The 13239-nt window shown below is 40.0% G+C and overlaps 1 protein-coding gene across 1 annotated transcript in view; it reads right to left on the bottom strand.

Annotated features, from left to right (window-relative positions):
• LOC124145179 overlaps positions 1–13239 on the bottom strand; it is a 30967-nt gene that overhangs the window by 6723 nt on the left and 11005 nt on the right. The window contains exons 2-9 of the mRNA XM_048384223.1: positions 11116–12709; positions 10819–11006; positions 10232–10292; positions 9882–9977; positions 9154–9660; positions 8201–8379; positions 5784–5856; positions 335–1870 (exon numbers count right to left, since the gene is read on the bottom strand). Of these exons, the coding sequence (XP_048240180.1) occupies positions 335–1870; positions 5784–5856; positions 8201–8379; positions 9154–9660; positions 9882–9977; positions 10232–10292; positions 10819–11006; positions 11116–12664 (4189 nt within the window). The 5' untranslated portion in view covers positions 12665–12709. The remainder of the gene's footprint in view (positions 1–334; positions 1871–5783; positions 5857–8200; positions 8380–9153; positions 9661–9881; positions 9978–10231; positions 10293–10818; positions 11007–11115; positions 12710–13239) is intronic.

The following is a 13239-nucleotide window of genomic DNA, read 5'->3' as shown; positions in this document are numbered from 1 at the left end:
ACAGAACATCTTATTTTCAATAAATTACATATTATAATCGCTCGACCAAATACAAATTGCCATGTACAATGTTACATGGCAATGTACTTTTCAACTGCATAAATTCCACGTTAACACCACTTAGTTTCTTGTCTAAGAATCGATTGTTTACAGACCGCTGTATTATAACTGGAATATTGCACAGTGGCATAAAATAAATATGAATTATATCTGCTTAAGAAGGTGTCTATGTTTGGAGAACATAATTAAAAAAGGCAACAACTTTGTGCTGTTAATTTCAGTGCCATTGTGAAATCAAAATGATATGACATCGACTTAAATTAAGTAAGATTACCGGCATAAAAAAATCCTGCTCTGACAAGTTCTTCAGGTAGTTGACTGTGCCCTTCAGGCCACACGTTGAAGGAGGCGAGACGGGTCTCAGAAGAGCTGTAGTGAGGGTGAACTGACCCATCAAAGCTCAACACTGGTGCTATTTCATTAGCTTCTCTAGTGGGAGTTGCAGATTGTTGAGTAGGAAGAGAATGCCGTGCCTCCAATTCAGAGGAGGTTGGGCTGTTTCTAGAGGAGCCAGTTGCACCTAGAACTTCAGTGGGGTTTCTATCCTGACTCACGTTCTCAGACAGATTTGTTTGTTGGGTGCTGTCGTGCCTTCTGTCTTCTGGATGTCGATTAACTGCTGCAAACCCCGTAGACGGTTGAATAGGGACATTCTTGTCATCTGTGCCAGTTACATGTTTACAGGTTGGTGAACGTTGGCTGTGAACTACAAAAGGGTTATCCCTTGGTCCCCAGTGTCTATGTGTTATACCACAGCTAAAACATCTTGTTTCATCCCCATTTTTCGTGGCATAAAAGCCTGATGCTGCCAGGCGTAGGTATGAAACATTCATGTTTACTTCGTGAAATGACCTCAATCGTAACCCCTCATACCTCATCTCTTCCTTTTCTGGCAATTTCTCTTGGGTGTAGTCGGGTGGAGTGAAGGGGAAAATTGCATCAAGGTACATCCAAAGTCCATTCATTTTACTCTCAAAAGACTCATCCATTTCAAATGGAAGAGGGTGAGTAGACAAGGAATCAAATACATCAAAGTCTAAACACTTTTGCAAAATATGGCGAAGTTCATGTATCCGAATAGCACGGTTCCCGCAGACATGTAGGAGGTATTCTTTCACACTATGTTTACCAGGTAGTTCAAAATCACTTTTGTTCTTCTTAAAATGTACTAAATTTGTTTCAGTGAAAAGCTGACACATGTGATATGTATGCGACTGTATTTCATTTGCCAACATACATCTTATAATTAGTTTGTAATGCAGCAGGTATTTCGATTCAAGAGCTCTTCGGCAATCCTCTTCAAAAACCCTACACTTCATATCGAGAAGCTCCGTTAATAATGGTTCTTGACTCTTGAACCCACCCTCCAAGGCGTTATTCTTCGGACTGTAATTCCCACTGTTCTCTTGATCCCCGCTTGGTGATGTTGCAGTATGTTCACTGTCTTCGGTCGTTCCCTCCACAGTGTGGGGCATCTCTTTGTTTATCCTTTCTATCTCGCTGATACAAATTATGAAATTGTCTATGTTTATGTAAAAGCAAACATAAATACTGGAGACATCAATATGTTGCAGATTCTTTTGTTTGATAAAACCAGCATCATGTTCTTTTCTATTTTCAGTTTGACCAAATGGATAGTCATCATTTGATTTTGTAACATGGGTTGTTTCCCTATTGTTGGCAAATGCATGCAATTTGGTCAGTGCTGGGGATACCATTTTGCCCCTAACGCCAGGCTTTGTTGTCCTGTCTTCTGAATAGGCAGAATGTATAGTTGTGACGTGTTCACGTGTTATATGTTCACCAGTTGCTGAAAAAAGAACGTACACGTTATGTTATATCATCAAACAACACACACATCTCAAATTCCTTCAGCTCATGCGACCCGTGAAGATCCGGGATAGAATAGGTCTTAAGCAACCCATGCTTGCCGTAAAAGGCGACTGTGCTTGTCGTAAGAGTCGACTAACGGGATCGGGTGGTCAGACTCGCTGACTTGGTTGAAGCATGTCATCGATCCCAATTGCGTGGATCGATGTATACATAATATAAATCACTGGATTGTCTGGTCCAGACTTGATTATTTACAGATCGCCGTCATATAGCTGTAATATTGCTGAGTGCGGCGTTAAACAACAAACCAACCAATCAACCAACCAAATCATACCTTTTCCAACCTTGCCCTGGTTTATTTTGTTATTTGATGATGTCTGCTGATTAAGGTCAGTCTGGAAAAATATCAGTTATCTCACATATGAAATTAATGCAACAAGCATGAAATACTCATATCCCCGCGCCAACATGACATGTCCGGTTGTGTGCAAGGCAAGAAATACTGTACGGTTTTCAAGATCGCCGTCATATAGCTTGAATATTGCTGGAGTGCGGCGTAAAAGAACAAACAAACCAAGCTCATGCTGTATGAAATTAAAGGGCAACTTTGCAGATTTTAATACTTTAGGGAATACTTAATCGCCAAAATTAAATTTGAAAATCGTAATTAGCTTTAAAAAAACAATAAAGAACGACACGCGAAATTGTCCCCAAAACGATGAATATCCTCCAGTCAAGAGATTCCCCATCCTGGAGGTTAAATGAGTTTCCGTTGCTTAACACGCTGCGCAATTTTAACGAACGGATCGGCGCCCGGTCTGCCTGGTGGTTTATTAGAGATCTTCCTACCTGTCCAGCACCTTCTGTTAGGTTGATATGCATTTTATTTCCAAATCTAAGTGCGATCATAGGCTTGGTTTTCGCCGGATGCAGCGAATAGGTGGCATGGTTTACACCGCTTTTAGTAATATTCCAGCAATGTCACGGCGAAGGGACACCAGAAACGGGCTTCACACAGTGTACCCATATGGGGAATCGAACCCAGGTCTTCGGCGTGACGATCGAACGCTTAAACCACTAGGCTACCCCACCGCCTCTTGCCGGATACAAGTTCACGATTAAGAGAAAACTTCAAACTTTCATTCACTGGAAATATTCTCTAAGAGGATGCCCAGTCATCAATCACTAATACCAAAGATGACTTTGTCTCTGAGCAGTGGGACGACGCCACAATTCATCTCGAGGGATGGCATCCAAATATGTACAAATTCACTGAGCTACTGCAGGTAGAGTAGGATAATACTGGGATCACATCCAGTTAGGTTGATGTCAGCTAAGAAGAAGTGTCGATACCTAGACTAAGCCTTTGAGACAACTTCTTGCCAATCTGAAAACAGTGTACGATTATCACAATGCTGTTTCACATCTGGACTGTGGAATATGTAAATGATAATGTTTAATGTAAAATTCGACAAATGATTTGGTTTTTTTGTTTGTTGTTTAACGCCACATTCAGCAATATTCAAGCTATATGGCGGCGGTCTGTAAAATAATCGAGTCTGGACCAGACAACCCAGTGATTGACATCATGAGCATCGATCAACGCAATCGGGATCGATGACATGTATCAACCAAGTCAGCGAGCATGACCACACGATCCCGTTAGTTGCCTTTTACGACAAGCATAGTCACCTTTTACGGCAAGCATGGGTTGCTGGAGACCTATTCTATCCCGGAATTAAGACAATATTTAATACAGTGCTCATTCTCATTATTAATTGATACTTACATATTTTTTTAAGTGAATAAATGCTGGATGTATGAATATATATTGCTTAAACATACACGATGGAGATTATCCCTTGGCCATCTGCTGGACAAGTAGGAAGTCATCCTTTACGGTACCCAAACAAGATGTTTGTCATACAAATAATAGCATTTTTTGCTATTGCGCACATCACATGCTGACTGCGCATCAAATGTCATACCAAGTATGACATGCAAGTATTACAGAAATGGAAGAGAATAAAAAATTTAGTATAGCTAAATAGTATAGCTACATATGTGTCAAATAAAAAGACCGAACAGACTTGTGGATTTAGCATATGAAGATCAAGTTTAGAATTCGGTTGTCTTCATGGACCTTTACTTGTCGCAAGAGGCGACTAACGGGATCGGGTGTCAGACTCGCTGACTTTGTTGATGCAGGTCATCTTATCCCAATTACGCGCAGATTGATGTTTATCATGCCAATCACTGGATTGTCTGGTCCAGACTCGATTATATACAGACCACCTTCATACAACTGGAATACTTCCCGGTGCGACGTTAAATAACAAAGAAACAAACTTATGGATTTCAAAATATCTATTCATATCGGTACAGGTGCTAGAACATTGCACCTTTATCAAGTAAGAGTACCAGCATTTGTACCGAAACGTGGCACTGCAAGAACATAGAAGTTAGAATCCATATGTCTACCCTGTCTTCGCGGATACTACAACTTCTAAACGCCACTTAATGAAATGTATAATCAGGTCAAATACAAATTCGTTGAGTAAGTTTTAGAGGCCCTAATGTTAACATTGTGTACACTAAGCCGCCTTAACACTTGTGGTTTCGGAGCAGATATTGCCATTGTTAAGACGGACGGATAACGCGAAATGACATAAGCAGCCATTAGATCAGATAAAGTGGTCCAAAATGACCGTTTCAAATAGGCTAGCTGAGGTGAGGTGAAATGGGGTTTAACGTCGCGTCCAAGATCATTGCACTTACATAGCGACGTGCGACCAAAGTCTTTTGGTATGATGTGGCCGGGGATCGAACCCCGGACCTTCCGCTCTCCGGAACCTTCCGCTCTCCGGTCGGACGCTCTACCACTAGACCACGGAGGCTGTCGAGGCTAGCTGAGTGTGTAATGTTCCTAGTAATAATGTAGACAATGATTAGAGGCACCAACGCTGGAATTATCGATAAAAAGGTTTCACAAACATCTACTGGGTCTTCCCGTTAAAAGCGAGATGATAAAAAAGTGATGCCTACAGAGGACGGGCGATAGCCATAATGCATGGTGCTAACTCACATAAGATTTCATAATATAGCCTTTAGTTGTCATACAATCCATCATACATTAATGTTCTTTTGTACATGCTCCCATTTCGCTTCAGCACTGGCCTTTTTCAAACAACCTCAAAGTGCCAATTGAAATTGGACAATCAGGACACTTTTATGCACCATGTTATCTGACCTTTTTAAGCACACCGCCATATTTCGTTCAACTGCATTCTACAGAACCACGCTCAAAAATGCAAAACATAATGCAATTAGCAAATGTAATGATACAACAGGCGAGCAGCTAGAGTTCCTGTCGAATCTCCCACAAATGGATATAACATTGCATAATTAATAATTCAGTATGAATTCAAACCATTTTCCTGGATGGGTGTGCAAAGAGCGGGGATTGAGGCGGGAGCTACAAACAACGATAACCTCAAGCGAAATAGATGGCAACTATGCATGTAGTATTATAGCATGTATGTACACAAAGTAAGAGCACAGCTAAAGGGAGGTAACCAACATCAATATGTAAATAAATGGAATCGTTATCGGACAAATAGGGATACCAAGACTGTAATAACGACAATAGCGTTTGAATGATTTAAGGTGTTATGGAGGTCGTAGAGAACAAACATGAACGTCTAATGTATCAAATCACTGGCCTGTAAATATATGATATTTTCGAGGTACAGTATTGCGAATTAACTAACGCCACGCTACCGGGCCAGTTTCACAGTGTGTATCGTGCCACGACTACCTGAGTATAGGGGGTACGATATTCTTAGCGTTAATGTCTCTTTCAAACAACATCTAACAAGTCTTAATCTTACCACAAATGGTAGGCCTCATCCAAATACAACAAAATGTCGTCGCCTCACTCGAGAGCGAAACTAGAAATGACGTGTGTTTATTTTAACCTGTAGGGAATCACCAGGGTGAGAAACAAGTTCTAGGCGTACATGTACATAGGCAAGCGTTGGCTGTGTGCCATTGATTACATACACATGCTTCCACAAACGTTATTTTATACTGTATGACATCATGAATTTGATATGAAAATCTACATTTATCACCTCATATTATTTTCCTTTTAGGCTCCGTGTAAGAACTATCCTATTAAACTATCCTTTTCTGCAAACTACTAAACGTTATGTTGAAAGTGTGGATAGCATTATCGTAAAACACATTATCACAGATATTAAAATTACTTTCATAACATATTTGTAGCTTTAAAATGCACTCCGAGCTTGTTTGAAACCTAAGCAAGTTGTTCTACCAGGCGGTATCAAAATATGATTAGGATTATTCACATCTTTAAAAGCTACGAGACAAAACTTAAGATGAACAAACGATCTTCGGTGTTTTTATATGTATTTTGAACACACAGACCTGTATGGTCATATATATTTGCAAAGAAATAGACGCAGATGATGCTAATCCAGCATACAGCTATTATGACATATCAGTCTGGCAGGAAGTATGTTAGTTTGTTTGTTGTTTAACGCCGCTCTAAGCAATATACCAGCTATATGACGGCGGTCTGTAAATAATCGAGTCTGGTCCAGAGAACCCAGTGATTGATGTCATGAGCATCGATCCACGCAATTAGGGTACGATGACATGCAGCAACCATGCCAGCGAGCCTGACCACCCGATCTCGTAAGTCGCCTGTTACGACAAGCATAGTCGCCAGTTACGGCAAGCATGGGTTGCTGAAGATCTATTCTACCCCGGATCTTCACGGGCCAGCAGGAAGTATGGAGTTAATGGTGTGTATGAACAATTGTTTTTATTGGACACTCGATTACTTAAAAGCACAATAAGTATATGTGCAGGAGGTGTCAGCACAAATTGTTTCAGTAACATGATTTGTGATATCGCAGGATAATGAATGATAAATTATTGTTAACAAGACATTCTATATTGCACACAGCTACATGTTCATAATAAGAGAGTATGTGTCTAAGTAGACCGGATCGGAGCTACCTAACATAAACATGATAGATACAATTAGATACACGTCATGGTTCATTCAATTCACGAAGTAAATACCTTTCGAACCTTTGAAATATTCATGTTTAGTTTCCTTATGCACATTAGTTCAGCTTACCACTAGTAGACGCTCATACATACCGTACATACCATCGATTTCCATCGACACCAGCTCTCCTAGCTGTTAGAATTAGCATCACGTGATCTCAACAAGCGGTTATGTACAGGAATACATTGTGAAATCGCTAAATAACCATACAAGATCAATAGACCATAAATGACACAGGTTAAGGATTACAATCATAAAGGCAATACAATGGGTGAAACATGTGACACAATGTGCATCAGCAATACCATTATATTTAAGGTCCAAATTCACTCACTCCAAATCCAGTATTTGTCTATTTTATTATCTTGAATGAGGCTCGAACTCCGATCTTGAATCTGGGAATCAGTGTTGGACACTGGCAGGCGAAGGTAATCCCGTCCACAGTGGGCAAGTAGATAAACCTAACTTAGGTTGTAGTATTCGGAATGCCTTCAGTCACCCTCGTCTCGCACTTTCGGTACAGGTAAAGGAATAGTCAGCCTTGAAGTTCTAGAAACAGTAACCATGGGAAGCGTCCAGATTGATAGCGTTTGTCAAAGTGTCAACAAAACCGATTAAGGGGGTCGCCCCAACTAACACTTCCGGTACAGGTAGGTGATGAGAGCCACGCTCAATTTACCATTTACTATCATCAGAAATAGAGTTGCAATGTGTGCTGCCACATAACAGTTAGGATGAATGGATTTTCAAAACTGAGGAGGCACGCAAATGGGTAGTAATATGTCACTGCGGTGGAAGGAGCGTTGTATCAATACAAATGAGCAAAAGATATGCAAACCTATCTTACAAACAATATCACACGTGGTTGTGGCACGCAGTTTTTTCTTGTTGTATGCAGGCATGTGATATGTCACAAAGGAATGTGCAAACATTGTTATTTCTTTGAAACACACAATGTGTATGGCAGCCAGAATAAAATTGAGGATATTTTTTTTTTCCAATTCTTAATACATTTCTGCCAAGAAGCCATGTATGCCAGATGGACACAGATAGTTCTCAAGACGTGTTCCCTGCAGACTGGTTTTTGGAGCTGGTGCACACACGGCACAGGCCGCCAGCTACCCACGGGGAATGAAGACGTCAATCAAGATCAGAAATCGTATGCTTTTCATTGTAATCAACCGTTAGATAACACAGAGGTTAATATTTAAATATTGCTGATATGTTTCTCTCCAGAGCCGGCGAGCACACGCCACAGGCCACCATATGCCCACATGGGAGGAAGACGATGTTGGCAGGGTCCTCCAGACAGATCTTACATGCACTTGACTCTCTCAGCTGCTGTGTCTCTTCTTTTGTAGCCTTTAACTGGTTCTTGGTTTTATCTGTCACAGACCAAAACATTATTGAGCAATCATGTAGGTTCATGGCCTCAATTAATTAAACCATTTAGCGAACTTGTTACAAGGAAAGAAAGCGATAATTAAATACAATACAATCTTCGATGTTGATAGACTTTTTAAAGAAATAGAGTAAGATAGATCAAATCATCAACTGACATATTTAAACACGTTTATTGTTGTTTAATTTGTGGAAATAACATTCGAGATGAATAAACATGTGAAAGCGTAATCAAGGTTGCAATAAAGAATGTAGCCTAACATTTAGAAGTGATCTCTAGCAAGGCGAACAAGGTATGTGGAGCAACGACATCAAGTTTCCTCAAAGTTTAGCATTTCACTAACGATTCTCTTGGTTTGTTTGTTACCCTATCTGGCGCTCGTCATAAAGTGGCTAAAACAAGGACTGGTCGGCTCGGAGTCAGTATACTGCGTCTGAGGGGGGTATTCATGTTAAACTGCGGCATGGTATCTCAGTGAGCTAGCACTATAAATCGGCATCAGTCCGGACTAGTACAAGCAGCCACACACACACACACACACACACACACACACACACACACACACACACGTGCATGCACGTCGTTATATAACTGCAATAATCTTGGACGCGACGATAAACCAAATTTCACCTCACCTCACCGTTTGGTTTGTTATCTATATTGCATAATGTATTACATAATCAAAATAACCAATCCTATTCTACAAAAGAAGCCCTAAGGTGCCCTCTACAATATACAGCATCTGCAATACGTTTACCGTGTCTTTTCCTCTCTGCCTTTATTCTTTGACTGGGGACTGGCAAACTTAGGAAACCATTCACAGAAAAATTTGAGTCATGATCCCTTCCATTCTTTCTTCTTTCATTGTCTAACAATGTCGACTCCTTGGCAGCAATGTTTCCTGATAGTACTTCACATTGATGATTATTGTCACCCATATTCACCCTGTCTGCTGTCTCTGAGATAGTTACAATACTATGTGGTGCCACGGCATCTGGGTTCACTTCAGATGACATATATCCACTGTCTTGATTTCCATCAGCATGTCTTGTCCCCAATGGTAGAGGTGGTATTCTTGATATGTCTTTAAGCGGTACTTGACAATGCATGTTGCCCTCTGCACCCTCCACTCTTTCATTCCGTGTCTGCACCTGAGGGATGGTCACCTCCCCTTTCCCTTGAGCAGATGGTGTCAGTTCTGAACCGTCTCCATCAATTACTAGAATATTGTCCAGAAGAACATCTAATTCCAAAGCCAATGTTCCTGTAAAGGCAAGGAAAATGTAATTATTCCATACCATCGCATAACGTTTGATGCGCTAGAGATAGAAAATTGCAGCCCTCTGTTCTATTTGGGTTTGATTATTCAAACAACCAATTAAAACTTTAGTGATTACTGGTTATATCACATGTCACAAATTACACTGACTTGATTGAATATAGGTACAAGACCTGATCCCTCCATAAGTAGAATAACAAACTCACCTCTACTTCTCATAGTTGTTTGAGCTACAGATCTAATCTGTTCTGGGCTGAAACCCATCTCTAAAGCTCGTTGGCATGGGTCGGTCCTCATAATATCTGTAACAAAATAATGGTTTTGCCAAATGACGACAGGGGTTATTTTGCCCTATATTATATTAATAATTCTTATCAAAAGCTGACTCCTTATAATAATTGAAAATTACTGTCAATGTTTGTTGGTGTGTGTATCGAGGGAATGAACACATACTTGTTGCAAACCAGTGGACATTCGCCATCAAATCAGATGTACTCAACTACACTGAACATCAGGTATGATAGATGTGGTACGAATTTGGGGCTTTAGAACCTACCATCTTCAGAACTGTTCTGTGCTTTCAAGTCATTCAAAGACTGTTGTTGATGTTGACGAGACTATAATAAAATGTATATTGAAATTATGTGTAATCACACAACACCCCCACATCTACAAGACATCAGAAAGTTTATCAGAGTTTAGAGGAAAACCAATCACGATAAAAACACTAACATGTGACTTCTTTGAGAGGCATTTAGAAGTTGGAGTAGTAAGTAAGGATAAGATACTCACATGCTAACTTAAAACTCCTTCAACATGCTTAATTCATTTAATTCACATATACGAATACCTTGAGAGACAGAAGACAGCAACGTTTTTTCAAAAATGCTAAGTTATTCTTGCTAATGTGGCAGCAACATTACACATAACACCTGTTATAATATAAGATAGATAATTTATAATTTATAATAGATAGATTTTAAGTCAGCAATATTCCAGCTATATTCTGTAATTAATCGAATCTGGACCAGACAATCCGACGATTGACATCATGCGCAGCGATCTACACAATTGGGATACGATGACATGCATCAACCAAGTCGGGGAAACTGGTATGGATGCCATACCAGGATAGCTGTTTACCTGTGGGTCGGCCTGCATGGACCTTCCAATTGCTGCCAGTGTCTTAATGATGAAAGTCATCCCTCTTGCTGCTTCAACATAGGCACAAGATGATCTCCAGCGTACGTGCTCCACCCAGGGGTCATCCCCCTCCTCCCAGGTCCTCAGACCAACACCGCAGACAAAACAGCGCACACAGTCAGAGTAGCCTGTTCAGAAGTATCATACATTATTATGGTCATTACAAAAATCAGACAAATCATTTATAATATTTGAATCTGTATATCTGAACTATAAGTTTTGTTAAATAACACTTACCAGCATAGAAAAACCCTGCGTCTACGAGGTCTTCGGGTCGTTGACTGTGCCCATCAGGCCACTGTTGGAAGGATTTGCGACGGACAGTTTTGTTGCTATAGTGAGGATGAACAGCACTGTCAAACCTTGATGTAAGTATTGCTGTTGGTACATTGACATTGCAAGTGCTTGTCGTTTGTTGAGTTGTGTAAGATTGTGGACTAGAACTATTAGTAGTCGTTACTGGTGTATGGTTCCTTGATGTTCCTACTGCTCCTAATAGTTCCGAAGGGACACTTCCATTAGAGGCACTCTCTGACTCTCTTGTCTCGGGATTGCTCCCGTTTCTGAATTGTGGTTCATGACCTGTATCACTTACTGCTGGCACCTGAATAGGCACATTCCTTTCATCAGTGCCAGTTACATGGATGCAGTTTGGAGAAATCATTGCATGCAGGATGTGCGGGTTGTCCTTTGTTTGCCAATTCCTGTTGGTTACACCACAACTGAAACATCGAGTCTCATCGCCATTACCTGTAGCATAGAACCCTGCTGCTGCCAGTCGAAGACATGAGACACTCATGACCACTTGGGCAAAAGACTTCAAACGCAAACCTTCATACCTCATTTGCTCCTCATTTGTTAATGCTTCATTTTTAGCTTTTTTAGCGAAATAATCATGAAGAGAAACAAAAGGGGACGTAACATGGGATCTTTCTAACATACCATGAAATACTGCATACTTCAAATCATCAATAATTTCTTTATATTTTTTATCAGCCGAGGATCTGTCCACCTCATCAGTATCATAAGGAACATCATGCACAGCGCTGTGAACTGCATCAAAGAGTTTTTTCTTTTTCTCTTTAGTACGCTGAGGTTGTTCTACCTGTTCCTCTTCATCACCTCTGTGTTTGTCTGAGTCTATATTAAATGTCTCTTTCGAGTATGTTATGTCGGTAGTTTCGAGAATTTTGTTTTGTTTGGTTGCATGAACAGATGGTTTCATGCTTGATTTCAGATCACGATTATGAGCAATACAATAGTTACTGGAAACTTTAGACTGTTTTCCCATCGAAATATTACTTAAATCATGTTGATCTTTTCTTTCACATGATCGTAATTTACGCAATGTTTGCGAACTTACAGCAGGAGAAAAAGTATTTTTAAACTTCTGTTCTCCTTTCCTTTGCTTGTGAACCTTTTCTTTAAGAGTTTCAAGATAAGGTTGTGCCTCGCCATGTGATCTTTGTTCAACTGTTGTACTTGTTAAATCCTGTTCCAAACTACTCAAAGCAGAACCATGGTGTGACAAAGTATTCACGAAACTAACGACAAATCTCTTTCCACATTCTATGGTGGTCATGTGATCAATATCAGAATACTGTTCCATGCTTTGAAGAGGTGTTTCATAGCTGTGTACATTGTGATCAGTTGTGGTCAATGATTGCCGTATTACACCTGGATTTTCTGTTACTCTGTCTACACTTCCTACACAGATGTTTCCAGAGTCAGCAGTATGTGCCTTTCTGGATAGTTGGGGTGCACCGACCTCATTTTTTGGTGCCATGATGTCTCTTTCAGATATCCAGGATGCAGGCAGCTCCTGTATTTACTGCAAAAGATATAATATTATATATAGGTAATTGCAGCCACATACGTGTTTTTGGGAGTGCAGTAATCTTGGGGGTGCCCGAGAAGTGGAAGAGGAGTGAGAGTCTGAATAGTGGTTAAAGCTATTTCACTAACCAAGATCCGGTATTCTCTCATTTCTGGTGATCCCCCCACAAGAAAAAATACCCATATATACAAAATATACAATTTTGTATATTTGATATTTCCAAAATATACAATTTTGTATAGTTGGTATTTCCAAAATATACAATTTTGTATATATGGTTAGATTTTACCACTGCTTCATTCAATTTCCTCACCTCTTATAGAATGTTTCACATAATATGTGGTTGCAAAGTTTACTAATGATACCGAACAGTATAATTATTGCATGTGACAATAATGCTTTAATACTATTTTCATTATGACAACTATATGATGTTATGAAATAATTTGTATTTCGTTATGTTTTACAGATCTTAACAACAGTTTGATCAATATAAAATGCGTACGCCAGCAACAAGTAGTTGA

This window comes from Haliotis rufescens, unplaced genomic scaffold (assembly GCF_023055435.1).
Source record: "Haliotis rufescens isolate VD_foot unplaced genomic scaffold, xgHalRufe1.0.p SCAF_5, whole genome shotgun sequence".
In the NCBI taxonomy this organism is placed as follows: Eukaryota; Metazoa; Mollusca; class Gastropoda; order Lepetellida; family Haliotidae; genus Haliotis; species Haliotis rufescens.
Note: the sequence above shows the minus strand (reverse complement) of the source record. Positions and strands in the feature narration are given on the sequence as shown.